The 26,002-nt window shown below is 37.6% G+C and overlaps 1 protein-coding gene across 1 annotated transcript in view; it reads right to left on the bottom strand.

Annotated features, from left to right (window-relative positions):
• Positions 1 to 1,348: 1,348 nt before the first annotated feature.
• The window catches only part of nectin3b (nectin cell adhesion molecule 3b), a 97,830-nt gene continuing 73,176 nt past the window's right edge, over positions 1,349 to 26,002 (bottom strand). The window contains exons 6-8 of the mRNA XM_052099479.1: positions 20,454 to 20,598; positions 4,648 to 4,750; positions 1,349 to 2,432 (exon numbers count right to left, since the gene is read on the bottom strand). Coding sequence (XP_051955439.1) covers positions 2,265 to 2,432; positions 4,648 to 4,750; positions 20,454 to 20,598 — 416 coding nt within the window. The 3' untranslated portion in view covers positions 1,349 to 2,264. The remainder of the gene's footprint in view (positions 2,433 to 4,647; positions 4,751 to 20,453; positions 20,599 to 26,002) is intronic.

Consider the following 26,002-nt stretch of genomic DNA (forward strand, 5'->3'; position numbering starts at 1 on the left):
GACGGTCCACGTTAATCTACAATGACAAATCACTTTTCAGAAGCAAGTAGGAGAATTTTCTTCCATTCCCTGCAGGTTTTTGGAATTCACAGCGATATTCAGGATTGGTAATGTAAAGCAGATTCCTCATAGCTTGAAAGTGATCTGCATAGTTTAAGATAAGTTGCATTGTTGTTGACCACAGCCAATTTGTCTTGCTTTCTGGACAGGTGTGAAGAGCTTGATGTCGACTTAATTTAATAATGCACCCAAAGGCTTCCTTTTCCAAAGATATTATTGTAAAAAATATTTATGCAACATTCCACATTGTTTCTTAAATCTCGCAAAACTGAGACTCATTCTGGAACGAGAGAACATTTCTCCTCCAGAACATATGAGACCTCTTAAAATTATAGATGGCCAAATGAGCACCTTAAATCCCTTAGATGGCTTCTTAATGTGCTGAAATATCAGGTCCACGGTAGGTCATACACAAACAGTGATCATTGTGATTGTTATAGATAGCAAGAGTAAATCCCAACCTCACACATGAAATAATATATTAAGTCTGCCAAGAAAGTGCAGGAGAACACATATGTCAATGCATGGCTTGGCTCTGGTTTGTATAAGGTGATGAGTAGGCTGTTATAATGAGTTGCATATTACTGCTTGCTTGGTAATAGATTTGGACTGAGACATACACCTTTATTAGCCTACATAGATTTATCTTGGATGAACCAAACCTGAGTTTATTGTGGGACTGACACATTTTAATATAGAAATGGTGGATGCATTCCACAGAGGTGACTCGCCAATGGAATAAACAATGCTCTCATTAAGTGTTTGGGTCCACTAGTTGATATTTCCCACAAACGGTGGGGCCAGAATAGTGTAGATTGCTCCCTGGTGCCTGTCACCTCATTAAAAGCCTGCTGTTTAATGGCCTTGCCTGTCCAGTTGCCCAGCAGATAACCAGTTTGTTTACCTCCAACACAAGTTCTAAGTTAACATGCAGACAGCAGTCTCTGCTGAGGCTCTTACAAGTACACCCACCGACCCCTTTCTCTGTCTCTCACTCCTTCCCAAAGAGCATTTTGTGGTCTGAGATTTTCCATCATCGACTTTGGAAGTCGTCCAGAAGTCTTGATGACCATAGAGCAGCATAAAAAGCCTTTTTATGCATTCATTGGGTTTTACAAGCTATATTTGACTCTCAAATCTCTGTCATAATGAGATTGTGTGAAAATTGGAGAAGAACAGAACTACTGTCTGTTATATCAGATGTTCTGTGAACCTACCCAAGAGGAAAAAATTACATCACTTGATATGGTGCTGCTTAATAAAACAAGCCTTATAATTACTGGTTACATTGTTTTATTTGGTAATCTGTATGATGTAATGCAAAGACAGCTTTGGTTAAGAGATTCAAAGTCCATGCTTCACTACTCAACTGGTGGAAACTAGTCATTAAAATGTTTGCGAAACGACTGATCACATTCAAATTAACCCTAACTATTTAAAATGTTTGAAATTAATTTCTAATGTGTTTTCTATTCAGACTTAATTTTAAAGAACAATGATATTATTATGAGCTCAGATATTTACATGACGCATAATACAATATCTACACACATAAGCAATGAAAAGGTACATAGAGCAATTCACATCTACTGTACATCACAGTGTAAACCAGAAACTTATGGCAAATGACCTACTGTAGTTGTCACTATCTATCATAAGCAGACAAATCAAATCTCAGTTTGCGGAGCATTTTAGTCAATTGGACAATAAACTATAGTCTACACTGAATAAAAATAACATTTTACAGAGAAAACCTGCTCACTGGTACATATGATTAATGCAACATGATTTAAACATCCATTGTCAAGGAAAATCACATTTTGTCTTGTACATTCTTTAAACTGCCAACCATATTTGCCCCTCAGTTTGACCACTAGATTTGAGAAATCAATGACCAATGAAAATGGAATAATATATAGGCAGTCTACTTGTCATTTAATAGTCTGTAGGTAATTTTATACAGGACTACTGTACATGTAAAAGTTAATGATGCCCTGTGTAGTACAACACATCGTGTTCCAGGCTGAACTAAATAGATACAGTAGTTGCCAGGTTTTTCATTGTGCATTATACAGACCCAAAAAGTAATTTTTCAGTGATGTAATTACTGTATAGTAGTGCCCTAAACAAGGTACTCCCGGAATACTCGTAAACAGTTTTAACTTTGGGGCTGGCAGTGTGCTGCAGTTGACATGAGGACTCCATTACACGTAGTGTTCTCTATGGTTGATGTAAACGCGTTCTGCCCCATTCTGATGACAGATCCACTCCTGATACGACAGTGAATGGTGGGTAGGTCTCTGGATGTCTCGGTGAGCTAGCCTGCCAGGCACTCGTTCAGCCAGCTCGTAACGTCTCTCCATCCGACGAGCCTGCACAAACAGCAGACAAGAGCACAATTCTCTTGTTGTGTATATTTGTATTCATGTGCATATTCATGACAAAAGCTCAAGTATTATTAGCAACTCCCTTGAGTGCTGGTGCTTGTAGACAATGACGTTGTCTGTTTAATGTGATTAGATGAAAAGAAGGCCATGCGCTTTTATGTGCTGGAGGGGTGCAATATGATAAGACAGAAAGAAAAACTGGCACTTCCCACAAATAGGGTACAAATTATAGCCTGAAACTATATATAAAAATAAAAAAAAGTAGTAATTTTAACAAAATGGCAATGAAAGCAGGTGCTACCAAAATCCGGGACATTTTATTTATTTTTATTATATTTAGGGCTAGCTTTTTTAGGACCAAATACTGGTTTGTATTTATTGCTAAACTTATATTTCCCATAACTTAAAGTTGCACACAGTAATTGTTTTCCCAGAGTTTTACTTCTAAAGCCATTAATTGTAATTTTGAAACATATGTATACAATCAGGAGTACTTACATGAGACTGAGACTCATGATTATCAGTCATACCTTATAAAAGCTGTTTCATTCTACATGGAGAGGGTCCCCTAATGGGGGCTGCCATGTTAGAATCACATGACCAGCCGAATACTACTTGCTTAATCTTGGTAACCGGCCAGTTACTGGACAATTTCAATCATTGAGTAAATTAAATGACCCGATGTAAATAGCATCTGCCACACAGGCCAGCTATTTTCACCCCAATAATCTGGTAGTACCACAGAAATATATGATAAACTTAACAATAGATGCTGCTGCATTGACATGGGGTGTAAAGACTGTGTGTGAATGTGTACTGTTGTAGGTTCGAATCCATGCTTTATCTCTCTTTTTCCCCACCCGATTTCCTGTTTCCACTCTTAATATTTCCTTTAATACTACTTAAAATAATAGATAAAAATGAATATGAATGTTGATTTCATCACAGTGATTTGGTCTCGGTAAATGTTGAGGAGTGCAGAGAAGGGTTTGATCAGGAGGTCTGTCGATCGCACTTGTTTCCACGGCTCGACATCGCTTGTGTGTAAATTACATCACTGTATTACTAATATTGTAGTAACTATGTTTTTTGGCAGAAACCATAGTTTTAACGCAATTAACCATGGTGTTACTACAGTTATATGGTGGTAATATAGTAACCATGGTTAATTTTGTCATTACATTTACAAAAATACCATGGTTAGTAAAACATAAAAGTTATATTTCTAAGGGAAGGTTAAGGTTAGGTTTAGGGGTAGGGGTTAATGTTAAATAAACACAATAAACACACTGCAGTGATGCCCATGCTGTATGTTTGTATTTAAATATGGGTGCAAATAGTAACCAACACTATTTGCTCCAGGTTGCAATTAGGATCTACCATTATTTGCACCATGGTTTGGGTGAAAATAATATCTGCCACTGTTTGCACTGGGGTGTAAATAGCATCTGCCTTAAATTAATCGTGGCTGACTATGAAGAGTGAATTTCTACAATGGCACCTGTAACTAAAATGTTTAAAGAAACTATTTTTTCTTAAATAAAGTAACAATTGAGGTGTATAAAAATGTCATGTGTTCAAACTAGCTGCGTTTCATGATAGGTTCATTTTATGTTAAATAATAATTTACATCTAACATACTTTATTGGTACCACTTTACAATAAGTCTCTATTAGGTATCATGAACTAATAATAAACAATATTCTTTACAGCATTTATTGATTTTGGTTAATTTTGTAAAAATACTATTTTTAATTTTCAGTTTATTTTTACAAATACAACTTGTAATTAAAAAAAAAAATATTAACAATAACCAAGATTAGTATGTGCTGTAAAAGTATTGTTCATTGTCAGTTCATGTTAACTAATGCAATTAACTAATGCTAACCAATACAGCCTTATTGTACTGTTACCAACATATCTAATAGTTCTTACATACAAAAAAATGTAAAGCTTTAAAACAAAGTAATGGCACACCAAATTGAACCGTATTTGTGGAAAGTGCCAACAATAAATGATAGATTCTGGTAAAGGAGAGCATAAAGAGACAGAGAACAAATACTCCCTCTTTGAATAATAAGGATCATGCCAGTAGTCATCTTTTAAATATAGTAGCATTCTAAAATACCACAGTTGGACAATTAATCAGACTGGTAGACAAGAGAACCCTGCAGAGTAAACAGATCCATGTAAGATTTACCTGAGAGAATGAGGCCACCTGAGGTGCATGCGAGGCCAGTGGAATGGCAGGAGGTATCTCTGTATATGGAGGAGGAGGCTTGTGAGTTGGAGGGAGGTCGATCCTGTATGGAAATTCAGGGAGAAAAATCAATAACATTCAGGGGATGATTCACAAAATGTTCACTGGCTATAATGTTGCATGACTTCTTTGAAAATGCAGTGTAATTATACACTACATGGCCAAAACTATGTGGACTATGTGTGCATACAGCCATGCAATATCATTGTGTAGTAGAATGGGATGTACCTTTTCCATTTCCAGCAAGACAATACCCCTGTGCACAAATCAAGGTCCATAAAGAAATGGTTTACTGAGTCTGGTATGGAAGAACTTGATTAGCCAACACAAAAAGCCCAGACCTGAATCCTATTTAACATCTTGGGATGAATTGAAAGCCAATTGCGTGCCAGGTCCAACATAACATCCCTGAGAGAGGACCAACTCCCTATTAATGGCCATTGTTTTAAAATGAACTGTTCAACAAGAAATATGGGTGTGGTGTTCAGATGTCCATGTACTTTGTTTTCAGTAGATGGTGGACATGTTTGTCAAGAGATTAGTCTGAAATGTGCTTAGTCTAGGGAAAAAGGACAACCGCGCCCTATTTTAGTTCTGGGAACCAACTGGAACGCTCTGTTTTATATCCATTATCAAGACCAGAAATTTACCCAAGCCAAACACAAAACAACCCTTTTTGTAAGGCTGAAAGCCCTTAATATGAAGTTTCTTTACATGAAGCCTTATCTGAGAGTCCTTGTTCCAGCTCCCACTCTGCCTGAGACTTAAAGGGTTAGTTCACCTAAAAAATGTAAATCCTCTCATGATTTACTTATCTTTTAAGCTATCCCAGATGTGTATGAATTTCCTTCTTCAGCAGAAGAAATGAAGATTTTTATAAGCATATTTCTGCTCTGTTTGTCCATACAATACTTGCAAATGGGTGCCATCATGCTGCTGGCTGTTTGACAGTCAAAAAGATTTATTTAGGTAGCATAAAATTAATCCACACAACTCCAGTCGATCAATTTTAATGTTTTCTGTAGCAAATCAATAGGTTGGTGTAAGACACGAATCGATAATTAAAACTATATTAACTTCAAAATAAAATGTGCTTCTTGCTAGCAGTTGACGACGCATCAGTGATGTAAGCACAATGGCGCATTCATGCAAGAAGTTGGAAGTGGAAACTTATTGTATACAACAGAGAAACTAATGTCACGCGAGAGTTAATTTTAAACAGCCATACAGAGCTGGGTGGAAGCAATTATTTAAAGTTAAAAAAATGTGTATTATTGTTTTGTTTCTTACACTGGACTTGAGCAATCCGATGGCAAAGTTGTCGCGGGCGTCCTTGTAGGTGTACTGTTTGAGTATGGAGGGATGCACGCCAGTTGGCGCTGTCGTATGTGGGGTTAATGCGCCGTTTTTCTTTTTTCTGTTTGTTTTTCCTGGGGATGTTCGGGTTTTTATTGTTCACCAATGTCGGAATGTGGTCTTTATAATCTTGTTTTTGACACACTATCTATATTTTCTTATGTCAAAATGTAAAATGTCTCTCTCCATGTGGAATGTGAATGGGTTGGGGCACCCCATATACAGGAAGGTTATTTCTCTTCTTAAGCGTAAGAAACGTGATAGTGTTTCTTCAAGAAACGCACCTTTCTCCGAAGGAAGCTGAAAAATTTGGAAAGATATGGAGTGGACATTTTTTTTATAGTGCTGACTCGAGTAAGTGCAGGGGAGTCATTACCCTGATAAGTAAACATCTACAATTCAAATGTCTCATAAAGTGTAAAGATATAGAGTCATTATTGTTTTAGCTGAAATTCAGGGGCAAATACCTATTTTTGCTAACATTTATGCACCTACCGTGGATGATCAGGGATTTTTTATAGATCTTGAAGGGATGTTAAAAGCTGCTAGCACCCCTCATGATATAATATTGGGAGGAGACTTTAATGTTTTGATGGACTCCGTCCTTGATCATAGTGAAGCAGAAGTGTGCAAGCCCCTCAGAGCAACATTGACCCATTTGGTAGGGACCATAAATTAATTTTTTTAGGGCTGCCCCAACTAAAGATTTTCCTAGTCGACTAGTAGGCGTTAATTTAAGCCATTTGTCGAGTAGTATTTTAATTTAATTACTTAAATATACATATATTTTGGGGGCATCAGAAAATTGTTTGAGTTCCAGGGCTGAGAAAGAATGTTATAAGTAACATTGCTAACACTGTTCTACATTACAGAGAAATACGAATCTGTAATTATGAGCCTTTAAAATATACATTTTACAAGCGCACACACAAAGCGAGCATCTTGATGATGTCAAGACGATATTTGGCTAATTTTCCCATTAATGTATTAAATTATTATTATTATAATCAAATTAATATTGCAAATAATTTGCTTGTAGACACACAGACACGCACTTAAAGAAACACACATGTAAAAGGTTCTTACTCTTTCTTTGTTTCTGTCATCTGATTTTATATATATATATATATATATATATATATATATATATATATATACATATATACGTGAAGTATGGAACAAATGAATTTATTCACACACTTGATGTATTTTCCCAGACAATTAAATACCCGACTGGTTGAGAATGCACAGATGGAGGTTCTTTGCCAGAGAGATGTTGTAAAACCATCTTTTAAACTTTCAGTTAAACACACATTTTAATAGCACTTATTTTTTCCCAGTTTCATTTGAGTTTAGTTAAAATAAATAAAAAATAAATGTCTAAGTTTGAAATCAAGGTGTCTTTCTTTATTGTGTAGGCTTAACCCTAACCCTGATTAACGAAAATTACCCCATAGTATCACCGTCGGTTTCCTTTTGGAATTTTTTCTGCGACCAAACGACCAATCAAAACTTGGTAGACCAAGACTCTTCTCATCCACTAACATTTGGTCGACTATTAGACTATCAGCTTCAGCTTCTCAAGAGATTATGGGAGAAAGATTGAAACTTGGTATTGGAGGAGGGAATGTGGCTAGGATTCTAAAAAAAGTCAAGTCTACATCTAGAGATGCAAGGGTATACCTTATGCTATTTAAGATTTTACATTGATTCTATTGGACCCCATCTAGACTGTATATGCTTGGTATTAAAGACACACCCACCTGCTGGCGATGCCAATCAGAAGATGGGGACACAACCCATGTTTTTCGGTAGTGCATTAAGATCTAAGAATTTTAGTTGAGTGTTCAGATTTTATGTGTAACATATTGGGCACTCAAATTACATTTTGCCCAAGAATTTTAGGCAACGGGGCTGTCAGTAATATAGGAGATAGGTACATAAAGAATTGATCAGGGGGTGTACATTTATATAATTTAATTCCACATTTTCTGTTATGTTTATTTAATTTGTTGAATGGAAAAATTATAATTTTGTTTCTTATACCAACCTATCAGTTTGCTGCAGAAGACATTAATTGATCAACTGGAGTCGTGTGGATTATTTTATGCTGCCTAAATATGCCTTTTGGATGTCAAACAGCTAGCAGCCTGATGGCACCCATTTACATCAATTTTATGGACAAACAGAGCTGAAGTCTACTTCTAAAAATCTTTACTTTGGTTCTGCTGAAGGCTGGGAAGGCTTAAAAGTAAGTAAATCATGAGAGAATTTTCATTTTTGGGTGAACTAACCCTTTAAGATGTATGGAGTCACTTCATAAGGTGTCACTGTGACTCAATCACCAACCACTCAATGACTTATGGCCTACATGTCCCCGGCCCCTGCAATCACACTACAACAAATTTTCTCATGCTCTCTGGACCTTTTACCCAAACACCAGCAGGGCCACAACGGGCCCCCATCTAGAGTAACCTTGTGTATATGTGTGTGTGTGTGTGGATATTGGTGAAAGTATGTATATGTTACTGAGATTACATAAATATAATTGCAGCCCAGTTGAAAATCCAAATGATAAACATGAAACAAATGAAAACAACTGACCTTGTCTTATGGTTTACTTTCAATCACTGCAGTTACAACTGAGTACCCTCTAAGAACACAACCAAAAAATTATGTCATTTAAATTTCCACTGAACAATTCCCAATGGTTTCGTGTCCTAAATTTCTAAGATAATGCTAATGCCCCAGTCTCCAATTAATCAAGTGCTGCAACAGTGCATATCTGATACTGACCACAACTAAACCATCATTACAGACTGATTAAATGTATGCCTGTGCATGACTAGGTGTGAGAGCACAGATTTGAGGGGTAAGCTCATGCCTGACCTGTTTTTGAACCTGCTCCCTAAACCCCTCCCAAGCCAACATTTGCCACCTCTGCCTGCTTAAAGCAACACACTCAACCCATCGCAAAATGCTCAGCTAGTTACATTTGACCACGGCCTTTGAAATCAACAGAAATGCACATTCTCACTCATTTAATGCCTCTGTGTACAATTAAATTAATGTTATGGGTTCAGTACAAGTTAAGCTTAATCTATTTGTATTTGTGCATCAATAGTATTTATAGCATAATGTTGATTACAACAGAAATACATATTATTAGTCTCTTTTTGTTATAAAAAAAAAAAAAAGCAAAAATCATGGTTACAGTAAGGAACTTGAAATGGAAGTGAATGGGGCAAGTCTACAAATGCTAAAAATACACATTGTAAAGACACAAGACAATACTATTATACATGTTAACACGATTTTTAAGATTTCATAGTAATGAATGCTGGATGGCAGAGGCAGGCTAAATACATTAAATGGTGCTGCTGTGATTTAATGTCCTGCTGAGTAACGTAATTTTTCCCAACGTGTCCGATATTAAAATCAGTGCGACACACTTTGCAAAAGGCGTGGGCATTGTCGTTATGGCTTCGAGATATTAAATAAAATTCTTCCGTCCAGCTGTTGTTAAATTTACATGATATTTCGTTTTTTTTTTCTAAAGATTCATCTTCCCGCGTCTACCTGCGCAGATATCAACAGCGCAAATGGGTAGTAGGTTGCCAGGTTGAGGTCACAATCGGGTTGAAATTTGTATGATGTGTCGATTGTGTGAGTAGATGCGTTTCATACAAGATCTGGCAACTGGACAACCTTGGAATAATATATTGATGTGATTATTCATATAACGAGGGTTGGCCCATACAAATTACGAGAGTTTCCTGGGAGAAATAACAAAACGGGAGGGGTGCAGGAGATCGGTGTGAGACTCCCGAGAAAAACGGGAGTGTTGACAGGTATGATTTTAATTATTGTCCTTTGTGGTTGCTCTGCAGTTATATCTACACAGTATCTAGGTGAACAGGTTTTGAATGTAATAGCGGTTACTTTATCGTGTATTTTAGCATGGTTTGAATGCTACATTGAACAATGAGCATCCAGGACCAGAATATGGATCTGGTTCTGCTTTATAAAGCATCTGGAAGTCTAACACACTATAATACTGCATAATAAATACAGCCCATATCCCAGCAGATTTCTAAAGTTCCATTGAGGTGCCACTAAAATATGTTCCTATTTACTTAGCTCTTAATACCTTCCTGGCTCATACATTCTCCTCCATCCATCATTGTGTGACTGTCTTTCTATGCATCTGTCCGTCTGCACACTCTTCTTCTCCTTTTCTCTTATTCAGATGGCTCTGCATTTTCTGGGTTGACATGGATGATTTGTGACATGGGTACATTACTTTAATGTAGGGCCTCAGCAGCTCCTGGGGGTTCCCCTGCCTAACATTGAATTCAGAGAAATTCTGAATTTAGATACTGTCATGTGTGCTATACTGCTTTTCCAAAAATCCCATAAAAGTCAGCCAGTGAAGTGCATATAGATATGCCAGTGATGTGAATGGACAAACAAGGGATCATGAAACTTCACAGCTAATTTTGAAAGTTCTACATTGACAGCCAATGAGAGTAAGCTCTTAAATCACAGTGCTCATTCACACCTTTCGGTTGAAAATCCTTTAGGGAAACCTTGTGAAATGTATCCTTGTGGTCTATCCTTATTGTATGTGTAGGAAAAGGTCTAATAATTTCCTAATGTCCATAAGATCCCATAGTTCCCTATTCCTCAAGGGATCAGCTCTGCGACTTTTTTGTTTTTCTGCTTCTTGTGGACATTAATCTCAAACCATTATTAGTCCACTGTTTTGTATAATTGATTTTCAGTGGACTGTCAGTCTGTCTAATGTGTCCCTTGCCCTCCCTACATGAAGTCTAAATAGAGCTGAGATGGAAAAGTGTACAACAGTATTTTATGACTCATTAAGTTTAGATGGACTCACATTAGCATTTCCCATGAAAAAGTATGGCAGAAATAGAGGGTTAAAAGCAATAGTTGTGATCCATGGTCTAGGGAGAGGAAATGGTGAGTGCATTTGTGGCATGAGCAGGAAGACTCCGAGACAGGTCTGGATACTCTCACTGGATCCACCTGGATGTCCATAGACTGAACAAGGGCCAACATTTTGGACTTTACATCAAAAAGTGAATGAGGAAGCATTCTCCTGGATCTCCTCATGTAGTTCTCTCTTATGACAGCACAGTAATCGCAAGTTCACAGCTGAAGGTCAGTTTCTAGAACATTTATTTCCAACTGCATAGATATTAAGCCAAGACCTTGAGATACACTTAAGTACTTTTAAATGCTGTCACATCATATAATGAAGGTTAAATTCAAGGTCAGATCAGTTTTGCAAAAGGATTTTCATGTGCCTCATTGTATGGATCATGTTCATTTCCTGGTGACATAAACCCTAGAACAGGGTTCCTCAATTAGTTTTCACCAAGGGCCAAATTCTGCCAATAATACAATGCTAAGGGCCATCGACCACAATGTTATGACCACAATGTTTGCTCTGTTATTATTATTGTTGTTGTTGTTTAGTTAAAAGTGTCACAATATACATATTCAGATTTTTTTTTAATTTCTCAGTAGTCTTTTATTCAAACAATTATGAAAATATTTGTATCCAGATACAGAAAACAAAAAGAATGTTGCCTGTTGAATATTAAAAACAAATGAACAAACAAAAAATGTGGATCTCCATCACTGCCATGCGAGTCAAGAAATGTCTCTGCCTTTTGGATTTGAAGGCTGCTTAAAAATGAACAAAGTTCATTTAGAAGTTCACACACTCTCTCCAGCACACGGCCCTTGCTCAGCCATCGGACATCATTGTGCAGCAAAAGATTATGCCATTCTGCAGACATTTCCTCAAGCAAGGCTCAGAAAAGGCGATGGTGCAGACCAGAACTTGTGCTAAGAAAGTTTACCAGCTGAACTGACCACTGACATGGCCGGGACACTCTCTCGGCTCCTCAGCACAAATCTGAATGAGTGGTGCACGCCATCTCCTTTTATACCCGTATGTCCGGGGCGGAGAGTGGCATGCAAATTCCATTCGCCAATTTGCATTGGAATTTTCTGAATAACTCAAAGGTGATTGGGGCTCTCAAGAGTGAACCCCTAGTGTCACTACATCGACACAACGTTGAGTGAGTGACAGACAGGGAACCTGAACCAGCAGTGAGAATTTGTATTTAATTTGCATCAAATGATATTGCTGCATCACTGCCTTGCATCCCCTATAAAAATGATCTGTTCTTTATTTAATTATTGCATATTGCTGCATTTATTGCCTTTGCATTTAATCTTATGCAAGTTCTCTTATATCTCTAATATAATATATATCGCAGCATCTTTTCATTTGTATCACCATTTTTTAAAGAAAATTTACAAGACCGTGCAGATAGACGTGAAAGATTCCAGAAATATGTTTAAGTTACACTTAATAAACTTAAATATGAGCAGTTCAAATCTCTTGTCAATTTACAAACTACTTAGATAATAATGCTTTTGGGAAACACGCCTTAGAGATTAAGTACTACTTAAGTGCTGCTAAAGTTCTACTGGGAAACCCAGCCTACTCGAGAAGGTCCTCTCTGCAGACTGTAGCGCTATGACTTAGTGGATCTAATTTTACATTTACATTATACCATCTCTTCCACTATACGCTATATGTGGTTAAATAATCACACAATGTCATACCGTGATTTTAATTTACCTATTTGTGCAGCCCCAATATATGTGTGTGTGTGTGTGTGTGTGTGTGTTATTTGAATATATAATGACCATTAAGTACACTACAGTACTAAAACAAAACATTAAATGTGATTACGCATGCGCATTAAAACATCCATTACATCACTAAAATCCAAAACGCATAGGATTGGATCCACTACGTCTTCGCTCTACAGTCTGCAGTAGGGGTGTGCACACATGTGAATCATATGATACATTAACATAGACATTTAAAAAAGTGGAAAGTGTATATGATGTTTTAATGTTACATTTGATCAGGGGAGAGCAGGGGGGTATCATAGAGCAGCGTACTGTATATTAGAGTGTGAAAAAACAATATATGTTGCGTGTGAAAAAGCAGCCGGAGTCGAATCGTTTGTAGCCTCTTCTTACAGCAGCTGGAATGTAATTAAACTTGTCATTTTGATGGCGGTTTGTAATCCAGCAAGTTCAAAACAACTGGTGTGTTGATTGATACACCTCAAATCATTAGACCCTACATTAAAACACTACAACAACTACTATTAATAACAACAATAATATAATAATAGCCCCTCTCCACAGTAATTATTAATAGCATTTTAAATTTATACTCTTCCAACTCTACTACTAGCCTAAATAACATCAGAATATGAATATCATGACTCATAATTCAATGTAAATAATACAACTTTAACAACTTAAAGACAGTATTTTTTTTTAAATATTTGTTGAAATGCCATTTTTTATGAATGAACGATATTAATACAGATACTGATGTCTTATGAAATAGCTTTTTTAAAACATTAATGATAGACATTCAACATTACAGTATAATTGAAAGCTATATCAATTTCAACATTTATTAGGCTATGGAAAATAACAACTTTTAATTTAAGTGAACTGAAAACAATCTTCACATAACCCATTAGAATAAATGTTGGATTTACCTGTGGCCTTCCTACCTGTCTAACAGATAGGAAATATATAGAAATTGAATAAAGTTATCAAACATTCTACCCTGCATAAATAAATTATATATAGATTAATTCTTATTAAAGCTACAATTTTCTGATACCTTTGTTCTTTTATTAACATTAATAACAGACATCACAGCAACTGGTTTATTAGGCTACTGTGACTTTAAGATCTGCCGCTGCCTACCATGGCATCTCATTTTCTCACAACTCTTTACGTTCATTTAAGACGTTATTTAACTCGTTTAAGACCGCTCTTATGAGAATACTCGACAAAACTGACATTTTGACATAATTATGTGTGTTATTGTTCGTTCAAGTGTGAAAGAGAACTCGATTCTGGTGTTGTGTGTGTGTGTGTCACATCAGGACATAGCATCCATTTCATTAACAACCATTTCATTTTTATACCACTATCGGTTAGGGTTAGGTGTCAGGAATAGAGAGGCTCAGGTGCCAAACGCAGAGTGAAAAATAAAGGTTTATTTAATACAAAAATAAAACACAAAAATTCAACATAAAACTCCAACAAGGGTGAAGAAAACAAACACAAACTACCCCGTAGGGGGAAATGTGAAGTAATTAATCCAAGCTGGGACAGGGGAAACAGAAAGCAGGACCGACCAGACCGAGGTAAGGATGGGAATAAAAACAGGACCAACAGACCAACAAGATGGGACCATCTGAAACATTAAAGACTGACTGGATACAAAAGCACACAAGACTGGAAACCAGACGAACTGGCACTGGACCGCAAGTACAAAGAGACTAAAATAGGGAGCAAAATCAAATGGGTTAACAGGTAGGGCAGGTGGGACACAAAGACAAAATAAAACAAAGCCACATGCTCTCACAAGAAAAAAAACCTGAATGGCATGAGCGCACATCGGCAAGACAATAAGGCAATGTATGCTCATGCCAGCCAACAAACAAGACGAGAGATTGTATAGCAACGGCAAACAAAATGATGCCACGCATTCTCATGCTAAACGAAACCTGAGCGTAGATCATGAGGCAAACACCACGTGAACACACAACAGGCGACAAAAACAAGACAAGACACCCGTGCGAGAATTCGGCCACACACAAACCCGAAATCTCAGACCAAAGTGACCGAACCTCAGCACAACGGGAAGACAGCTCACGACCCGGGCGCGCAGCGCAAATCGAGCATGATACAAGATACACCTGTGATCGCGAGAGACCGTCATAAACTATTGAGTGCATGCTGCCAAGATGCTATAAGCGCGATGCACCCACGTCAATAACAGACAGACATGGAGCACGAGTGTCCGGATCCAGACACAGACTGAAACCGAACCAGACAGGTAGTCAGGTCCCAGACACCATTCTCCAGACATGAAACAAGACAGACCGAAGAGTACATGGTAGGGAATACAAATGAAACCATACGCTCACACAAAGTTAGACAATGAAACACAAGCCACGGTCCTGTCAGACAGAAACCCAGACTCACAGAGTGACATTAGGTTTACCTTTTAAGGCATGTAGGGAGGTAGGTTTTTTTGTCTTTCTTAAAATTCAATACACCGTTAACCTTAACCTCATCTGTCTGGGATAAAAAAAAATGTGCTTCAAGCACCACACAGTGGACATTTCACCTCAGAACTGCTGCGATATGTGTAAGGATATGTACAATATCAAATTGCAAAAATGTGGCCACTGTCATATAATTTTCAGAACTGCCTCCTTGCCTTCTTGCAAACAGAAAAATTCTAAACACAAAATCATATTTGATCTGAAAAACTTTAAGATGAGATCTCACATAAATTGGATTAAAATGGCTAAACCTTTATAAAAATCCATCTTACTGGTTTGTTTGATGTGAGCGCATTTTTTCATCCTTGACTACAGGTTACTATTGCACTCTTCATCAGATCGAAATATCAAAGGTTCTAGGGAATTTTTTTTTGCATTCGTTTCCATGTGAGCTTGGTGTGTCAACATCCCAATGCTGCTTATCTCTCACAGAGTTACTGCTGTCTCTAGTGTAGAGGCAACATCATACATCAGCTGAAACCCAGCTGTCCAACTGCACTGATCTGCATGCAGTGTGCAGCCAAACTAAAGCCAAACCAAGATGGACAGAGGCTGAATGGGGATCAGTCGAAACAGATAAGCGATAATAGTGTCTCTCACACGTCAAGTTTAGAGCTTCAAAAAGAGAGTGCTCATTTATTGTAGATGATGTTGATAAAGATGGCGAAGCAGGAAAAAAAAAATCACGATTAACCGGTTGGTTCAAGTTCTTATTATCCAATGCAAAAAATGCATATCATATAACAATTGTCTAAACGTCTAAGTCGACGTATTTCTGGGGGAAATGTGGATGCTAAGGGAAGCCCTATAATAAGAAAACTGATAAACACACACAGAGGTAATAAGAGATGCTCCAATCTAGGGCACAACAAAGCTTATGCGCATCCCAAGCTCAGTGATGTGCTTAAGTGTAAAAGGAGCGCTTCAAAAGTGTGTAAATGTAAGATTATTGTGGGAGCGCAACATGTAGTTCATGGCGTTAAACAGTTTGTTCTGCTGCATCAGTTTATTAAAGCAATCCTTTGTTCTGTTAGACACCCCAACATAAAGAATTGGCTACATACTCTAAATACTGTCCACAACACCTTACAAATAAACCTTTGGACTATGCATAATAACAGGAACATTGCTTAAAGCAGGCAATTTATAGTCTGATCATGACTAAAAGACATTTATTGTTGAATGTGGTGAATATGTATAGAAGCAATGCTTTAAATAATGAGGATGATTTAAGTTTACTCGCTGATAGTAACTACACACAATGAACCGCACGCTTTCAGCACGCTTAAACATTACAAAAAGTGCAATTTTAAATTTTAAAATTTTAAATCAACACAGCTAAAACATATTACTAATTTGTTGTTGGATGACTAGTGGAGAATCCTGTCCCATTTGCTAGGACTTCTGTTTGCTTGTTTTACATTAGTCGTCTTCATTCAGTCATTTAAATGCTGCCAAACAGCCGATTTAAGTCACTTTTTTGATTGGATAGGAGTCAGGTAGATCGAATTCCTCTTATAATTTGGAATTTGTTTGTTTAAGCCCCAGTTTCACTTGAATTGAAAGTTCACATTCAGTTCACGACACCTGGCCATTAAAGCACCACGTAGCCACCATCCGTAACCATAGCAGCAGCTCCTGTTTGGGCCCCCTGACTGTACATTGATCTGGGCCCCTTTCCTATTAAAAAATACAGTTTAGAATTTGTTGTGGGGCCACTGGACCTTTGGGCCCCTAGAATCATTACCACCTTTCTTCCTACTAGCTATGGCCTGTGTGGGTTACAGACCGGACGCTTGAAAACCGGATCCTCCATACATCCGCATTTAAATCTAATACTTGCAAGGATTCATATCTGTGAATGAAAATCAGCCTCAACATTATCTGCAAAAGCATTTTTAAAAATCCTCATCCAGTAGTAATAAACGACTGAGTTCATGCATCCCGGCCAGTGCTGAGAAAAGTAACAGGTACCACGTGACACCGCCGTCTAGTTGGGCGATACCAACTTGTACAATAGAGAGGGGACTACAGTTTTTTTTTTTTTGTCTCAGTATGACAATAAATATAAATGTTGCATAAAAGCAATATCACAGCAATCATGCTGTTGCACTGAAAATCAGCACGGCTTGATTACCTGCAGAACTCTTGCTTGTGTTGAATTTATTGGATCTATTTAATGGATGGAATATGAGGGCCTTATAGAAAATTCTAGGTCCACCACTCATTCGGTGACCAGACATTTGAAAGCAGCCAATGTGTTAAGAATAGTCTGGCTGCTGAATTTCCCCAGTTCTCCAATTAAATGTTAACTTGTGAACAGCTGTGTCATGCAAGGCTGTGCTGTAACCTCATCCTCATGAGAGCTGCATCCATCACTGAGGCTCTAGGAAACATCTTTTTTTTTTTTTGGGCTATGTTTGCTTATTTTACTATATATTCATGTACTATATTTACACTAGGTCTGTCTTTTATAGAAAGCAAAAGGCAGAACAATCCACACTGAGTGTTATTTCTGCTGACTAACACTAACAACTGAGGGCACACTCACACTCTGATGGACCATGGACAGATCCATCTTTCAGTGGGGACTTGAACGAAGGGAGCTATGAAATGCATGAAACCCAGTCTTGAGCTGCTTTGCGAAGGCTGTGGGAACCGCGATGTTTGTGGGCTCAAGTCTAAGGCCATTCACAGTGTGACAGGAAAATAATGCAGCTCTCTTTGAAGGACACAAATGAAAACAGTTGAAAATCAACATGGAAAGGCTAGAAAAGAAGCTAGTGCTCTGTAGTACACACAAATTTCTTAAATGACGTATCGTGTGGTTGTTTCTGTGTACTGTACAAGTCAATTCACAACTGTGATCTATTGTATTCTCTCTCTCATATGACATAGTTCCCTTTCCAGGAACTTGAAAAACAAGGAAACATCTGATGTTGCTCACAGTAGAGTGGAACACTTACAGGCTTGACTGGGTACCTGGACTCAACAATAATTGACCAGACAAAATCTATTAAAGCCAAGGCGGCTAATCAAAGATTAAGCTGTAAAGAGGTGCTGTAGCTTAAATACCTCATTCTGATGGGGCAACAGTTGAGCCATGCAGTGTAATGTACTTAATGATAGCCTGATAGACTGTACAATCGCCTTATTCACTTCAATGATCCAATTACGAACATAAACAATACATAAAAACAGTGGCCCTAGATAGTATTTGGACACTTATGCCACATTTGTGAAATAAATATGCAATATACAGCAATAAATAAATTAAAAAAATGAAAATGTAAAAGTTTTTTTTTTTTTCTTTTTCTTTTTTGGTTAGGTTAGGTTTCAAAATACATATGTTTCTGGTCAAAACTTTTGAAACGCTTGACTGAAATTTTGTTTAGTCACAACATAATTCCCATAGTTCCATTTATGTTATTTAATAGTTTTGATGACTTTACAATTATTCTGTCAAGAAAATTATAATAACGAAAGAGTGTTTCAAAACTTTGACCAAAATTGAATTTTGACTTTTGTACAAAATTCAGACAAAAAGTACATCTAGTTGTAAATGTGATTAAAAAATGTGCATAATGTTGTGATAAACCATGTGGTGAACTTCCCTTCTGTGTGAATACATGAACTAAAAATGACCTTGTGGCCAGTTAGTTAAGTATTTTATTGAAAATTGCAAAATGGCTAATTTGTAAAGTTAGTTCTGAGAAAAGGTCTAGCACTATTTGTTTGCAGATGCCATCTGGTTTGGTATTATGTTATCTATGCAATGAAATGTATACATTCTTTGTGGGAATTGAGCATCCAAAAGTGTGAGAATACTATTAAAGGCTACTGTATGTAGTCAGCATGCTGTTTGTAAGAGTTTCAGTACCCTAGGACTCACTGACAAGCGTCATCTCCTATCAGAGATTTTTCATTGGCTCAAGGATGTTCACTTTCTCTTGTGGCACGACCAAAAGCACGCTGCATTAGTAGTCTGGGACCTGGGTTTGGATTCCATGTAGAAACCAGAAGTAATCGCATTCACATAATCAGTGACATACATTTTTACACCACTGATCGTTAGGTTTGGAGTTTGGGTTGGGGGGGTTACAGTTAAATTAAAATATGCATTTCTCTTCACTGTATTACAGCTTATAAAGCTGAAAACAACTCTATTCACAACTCACTTTTGGTGCCTCTCGGTGGACATTAACCCCTGAAAATGGAGCTCACACGTAACCATACACAACAATACTTGCTGTTTTGGCCACTGGGGACAGTGTTTAAAATTTCAGTAAGCACAGATTTACATTTATGCTTTTGGCAAACGCTTTTATCCACAGCGACTTACAGTGCACTTATTACAGGGACAATCCCCCCCAGAGCAACCTGGAGTTAAGTGCCTTGCTCAAGGACACAATGGTGGTGGCCGTGGGGCTCGAACCAGCAACCTTCTGATTAACAGTTATGTGCTTTAGCCCACTAGGCCACCACCACCACTTTCCTCTCCTCCTCCACTCATTCTTTTTCTGATTTCACTGTGAGATCAGTCTGATGAGACTGAGTAAATTGTTTTGGCATGTAAGCTCATATGACCAAAACTGTATCAAATAAGAGAGCATCTTTAAGCACAGAAAAATTACCAGGATTTTAGTGTCAGGCCATGTCCTCTAGTTAAAATGAAGTTGGTAAGGTCACCATCCCAAGAGGGGTGATTGTGAAGTTGTGTTCTTTCAGTCCAGGTTCAAAGGACAGTCAGGATGTTGCTGCGACAGCATTGAAATGATTTAATAATTCACCAGGTAAGTGCCCACGTACTGCACCAACTGTCCAACCCACTAAGGGTCTAAGTGTGACCAAGCAGGTGACTTTAAAAGCAAATACCTAAAATGTCTGACGGCATGTACAATATCAGGGTTTTGCTCGTATTCCCTGAACCATAGGTATGTTCATATGAGAGTTATTAGGTAGAGAATCAAGATACTGAAACTATTATCTACTCTTGCAGCCTTACTTTACATTTGATCAAAACATCAAGGGAACAAAACAGTCGCTTACCTACAGTGAAAAATTGTCGCTTGTAATGTATTTTGGAATACAGGTGGCATTCTACCAAATGTATTTCTGCATGTTGTTAGATAACAGTGTCTTACAGATCTAGGTGAAAATACTGTATGTACTCACACTTTATCTGTGTATGTGGATGGAGGAGTTTTGCGTAATGTGAGGAGGACGATGGCGAAAATAGTGATGAGGAAGAGTGCCAGCACGGCTCCCATCACAGCTCCAGCAATAGCCATGGAGGACGTCATCTGCTTCTGAGACATGTCTGAAAGGGACCACAACACAGTGAGGCAAAAGGAAAATCGAATATATAAATACTGGAATTACATCAAGTGCACCAAAATTACCATCTTGGCAGAGAAAGGCTAAATGCAATAAATTATTACCAGGAGTTCAAAACAGCAAATCACAGCCTGTTATAACAACTAGCAATTGTATGTATACATATTCCCTGCCGAAAAGACCATTCAGCATTTTCTAGAAGTCATTTTCATTTCATTTGACTTGCTAAAGTTTTTGTTTTACTTGTGATAAGTTAATTCTGAACTCTGACAGTACTTAAGTTTCGATATTCCATACGATACTGATCCTAACAGCAAGCGCTTGAGGGTTATACTGTAGCTCAGCATGTATCTGCAATGCCTGCAGATTGCAAAACATAGAAGACAGCTCAGAAAAAAATAATAACATGAACAGTGGGGACGGAGTCAGCAAAAAAATGCATCCAGAATTGTTGAGTACGTAACAGTTGGGTACACACCAAACATTAAAAAAAAATGATGCTAACATGCACATTACACAAAGGTTAATGCAAGTGATTTAAATAAGTGCATAAGTGCAAGAGCTGTGCATCATTTATCCTGGTGGATATAAAATCGGAGTAAATGTTAATCAGGTATCAGAATACATGAAAAATGTTTGTTGTCATGGTGAGTCAGGTGGATGGATGTGCTGTGAAGTAGTTGGCTGGGGCAAGCTGTACTCAGCCATCTCTAAGGCTCCGTAATTAGGACCTCATGTTGCCCTCCTTTAAAGCCTGCTGTTTCTGTCTCTTCCACCCCGCAGTGCTCTTAGGCTTTGCTGCACTGCTTCCTTTCCCTTTTACTCCTTTTCATACTCCTCTCATTACTACCTCCTCTTCCTCTCTCTCCTTTGCTTTTACGGTAAGTTTCACTCTTTCGAACAACCTAATATAGCAAGTTCACCAGAATCAGCGAGGTTTGTGAGATCACAAGCTTATTATCCCCACAACGGGACTCACGAAAAGTCTATTAATTCCCTATTAATTAAGATTAATTAAACTCAAATAGTGCTGCCCTTTGGATGATCAACAGACTTCTTTGGCCAAGACGGTGGTACAATGATGCTGTATTGCTGAACTCCAAAGGTCTTCCACTTGACCCACAGTATGGAACTCCACAGAATGACTTTTTTTCCTGAAAGCATATTTCCTATTCATCTTCTCCATAGAGAGAAAAGAAACAGCTCTGATATGAATCACAGCATTGCAATCATTGGGTTGAAGCAAAAAAGCATTTGAAAATCAGAGAAAAAGACAAAAGTGCACGACTCTGTACTTGAACTAAGCATTCCATAAAGCATTCAGACTGATGAAATTGAATAAAAAATGATAATGCTTTATTCATATACAGCATACACAAATATTTAAGTTGTTTGAGGGTGTAGTTGGAGACTGACTCAAACATTTGATTCACAATGCGTTATTTCACCTTATCATTTAAAATACATTTATATTGGACTCTATTGGGCACACACTACAGAGACTTCTAAGGCCATGTTTACACTTATCCGTTTTCGTTTGAAAACTCAGCTTTCAGTTTTTTGAATGTCCCCATTATCCAGTGTGCAGTACTCAAGCGTGCTTTCGAAAGTCCCCATTTTGGTGGAGGAAAATGCCATTCCAGGGTGAATGAGCCACATAAACATAGCACAACAGATACATATTAGCATAGGCAGGTCATTTCTATTAAAATGAATGGGAGAAATTGGAATGGTCGACAGATGTAGAAAGGAAATCCCACCTTACAGGTAAAACAGCCTTTTAGATACAGACATCGCCTGTCAATCAACTCGAGAATGTGCATGCGCATTAGCTATACAAGCTGGGAACATTTTTGTTTTTATTGTAATCTGATCTCTGAAAAAAGCACAATTTATGATACCAGTGTAGTCAGATATTACTACTGATTTGAAATATTGAAAATGTTCTTTGATCATAATATTGACCTAACCGTTTTGGAGATTTCCGTCTTTCCCAGTTCAACTAGATTGGAGTTGCACTGGCATGCCGCCTGTTTACATAGAAAAATAGCTGCCTGGGAGTGTTCCAAAGATGGCCGCCAAGTGAACTGACTTGTTAAGAAGACTTGGCCTCTGAGAGTGTGAAATAAAATGTTATCAAGTTGAATTCTGCCCTGTGACAGTGTTTACAACTTTTCAAGGAGCCAATCGGTTCAATTTAAACCCTGTAGAAATCCAACAAATTTTCTGCCTTCTTCCACTTTCTTTTTCCTTACAGAAATGAATAAAAGGAATTATCAAGTGTTTTCTCTAAGGGTTCTTAGCTAAAAACCCAATTATTACTACAGTGCTGTTATTGTTACCTCACTTCTGCTCTCAAAGGAGACAGGAACAGGATGTTCAGTCAAAAGTCATTCAATAGTGATCATTAAAGAGTAGCACACTGTAAATATTTGCCCTACTGAGCACACGTCCGGCTCATAGGGGGCTGAGAGAAGCTGGCAGTGGGGAAATAAAGCGAGAGCATGTGATTGAGGGTGTAAGGTGTTAGAAGATCACAGAGAGAAAATGAGGAGAGGAGAGGGGTATTGTGTCTAAAAAGATGAGTTAATGTGAGCTGGGATGGAGAACATTAATAAAGATTGGCACTGAACTGGAGGTTTGGCACAGAGGATGTTCAACCAAGCTTGTGGCAGATCTTTGCACAGCAAGTCCATACGGCTATAAGAAAGCAGTGAAGAGATGGGAAGCACATTATCATGGACTATAAAAAATAAACTCATGCAGCCCTGTGAGAATATATAGCATAGAGAGATGATATAGAAGGGCATGTAACTGTGGCTGCACCACTGGTGAGTGATTTCCGTGTCAATAACATCATCAAACATCATCATGTAGTTGAAAAACTCACCCTGGACTCATGCCATTGGATGAACCAGTGTTTCTGTGTTGGGTTGGTTGAAATCAGCAAACACACGCAATATGTGTACGTATATATGGATAGTGCCACAGAACAGTGTTTATATTTTAGGGAAATCGGCCTATGAATGGCTCACTTATAGTTGTCTATGTATGTTAAAATGGGACAGCACGTATTTTTAACAAAACATTTGGCATAGTTTAAACTATCTTTAAAGGGACACCTTTAAAGGGATAATTCACCCAAAAATTCTCTCATCATTTACTCACCCTTATGCCATTCTAGATGTGTATGAATTTCTTTCTTCTGCAGAACACAAATATATACCCTGTTGGTCCATATAATCCAAGTGAATGGGTGACAAAATGTTTATGCTCCAAAAAGCACATAAAAGCCTCATAAAAGTAATCCATATGACTCCAGTGTTTTAATTCATATTTTAAGAATGTGATATAACAGATCAGTATGTAAGTCCTTTTTTGCTCAAAATTCTTCTCCCTGCACAGTAGGGGGGCATGAAGAATGTGAATCACCAAAAACACCAAAAAGTAAAATGTGAAAGTCTCATTCTCACACCTATCATATCACTTCTGATGATATTAATTTAACCACTAGAGTTTTATGGATTACTTTTATGCTGATTTATGTAATTTCTGGAGCTTCAGAATTTTGGCACCCATTCTCTTGCATTGTATGGACCAACAGAGCTGAGAAATTCTTCTAAAAATCTTCATTTTAGTTCAGCAGATGAAATTAGGCCATAAGGCCACACATATGGGATGGCAAAAGGGTGAGTACATGTTTGGGTGAACTGTTCCTTTAAGAAGAGATAAAGTCAATCAATGTGCAATAAAACAAGAGGCTTCATATTTCTCACAATAAGAAATGGCAAATATGTATCCAATCATTCATTTTTTTGCACAAAATATAAGTCTCCCTTAAGAATCAGAGAGGAAATGAGCACGCTCCTCACAATTAATCTCAACGTTTTCTGTTTTCATGAATAAAATTACCTCGCTACTCTACGCACTCTTCTATAGATAATTAGCACATCGTTTTGCATCCAGTTCAGCAAGTCTATATTTATCTCTACACCATTGATGTTTTCTGGAGGTTTAACTTCATTTGGGATTATATTCGGTTCAGTGTACGAGAACAATGGTCAGGGACGGTGGCAGCGTTTCAAGGGGGCAGGGGGAGAGGCCATAATTCAGCCGTCTGGTGGGTAATACCACAGATGGGCCCCCCCACAGTGAGTCACAAGACCCCTATACAGTTCAAATCAGGAAATGTTAAAGCTGTCCACTCACCAGCACAACATATACAGTATATCACAAAGTACAAATAATGAAGACACATGCTTTTGTTTATTCACTGAAAATCATAATTCTTGTGATTTGTTGAGCCTATATTGTAGTAAACTGAATGCCTACAGTACATGCTGGTACATGTAATAGATAACACTGATTAATTGGTGCATCTGATGTTTGGTTTTTATGTGAATAAATGGGCCCTTTTCAAAGAGTTCAAATATGCATTTCCACTTTATTTTAGGAGGGTAAACAAATATATATATATCTTAATATACATTATTTAATGTATATTTATATCACAGCTAAGGGAGTGACACTAAATTTGGCATCTTTCTCTTGATAGCTGAATTTCATAATTTAACCCTCTTTTGTAAAGTTGTGAAAATGTAATCGCTTTTTCCACCCATTTTGCTATCGAACCAGAAGGTAACGCTGTCATAATTTGCTATGACCTCCTATTTACCTCTGTATGGTATATGGCGCCATAAACAGAATTTTAGGCTCTTTCGACAGCTTTTGTGGCATAATGTTGATTAACACAAAATTCATTTGAACTTGTGATGGGGCAGTGGTGGCTCAGTGGTTGAGGCTCAGTGTTACTGACCAGAAGGTCGGGGGTTCAAGCCCCAGCACCACCAAGATGCCACTGTTGGGCCCTTGAGCAAGGCACTTAACTCCAGGTTGCTCTGGGGGGATTGTCCCTGTAATAAGTGCACTGTAAGTCGCTTTGGATAAAAGCGTCTGCCAAATGCATAAATGTCCATCCCTTTAATTAAATATATATATATATATAAAAAAAACTCAAATGGACATTAAAGTGAGGCACTTACAACATTTGGAGGGGTTTAAAGGCAGAAATGTAAAGCTTATAATTTTATAAAAGCACTTGCATTACTACTGTTAAAACTGTATTATATGAGTTGTAATGTTGTTTAAATTGTCATCTTTTGTGGGACTACAGGATTTATGACTACTTTGTTATGGCAACAAAGTTGGAAACCTGGATATAACTTTACACAGAAAAGGATAGTAAGTGATTTTATCACACTAGAATAATTTTGACACACATATCGTTTATATCTTATGGCTATACTTTGAAACCGTGAGTATTTTAACATTTACAGATGGGCCCCATTCACTTCCATTGTATGTGCCTTACTGTTACCCCGATTTTT

The sequence above is a fragment of the Xyrauchen texanus genome, chromosome 31 (assembly GCF_025860055.1).
Source record: "Xyrauchen texanus isolate HMW12.3.18 chromosome 31, RBS_HiC_50CHRs, whole genome shotgun sequence".
Taxonomy (NCBI): domain Eukaryota; kingdom Metazoa; phylum Chordata; class Actinopteri; order Cypriniformes; family Catostomidae; genus Xyrauchen; species Xyrauchen texanus.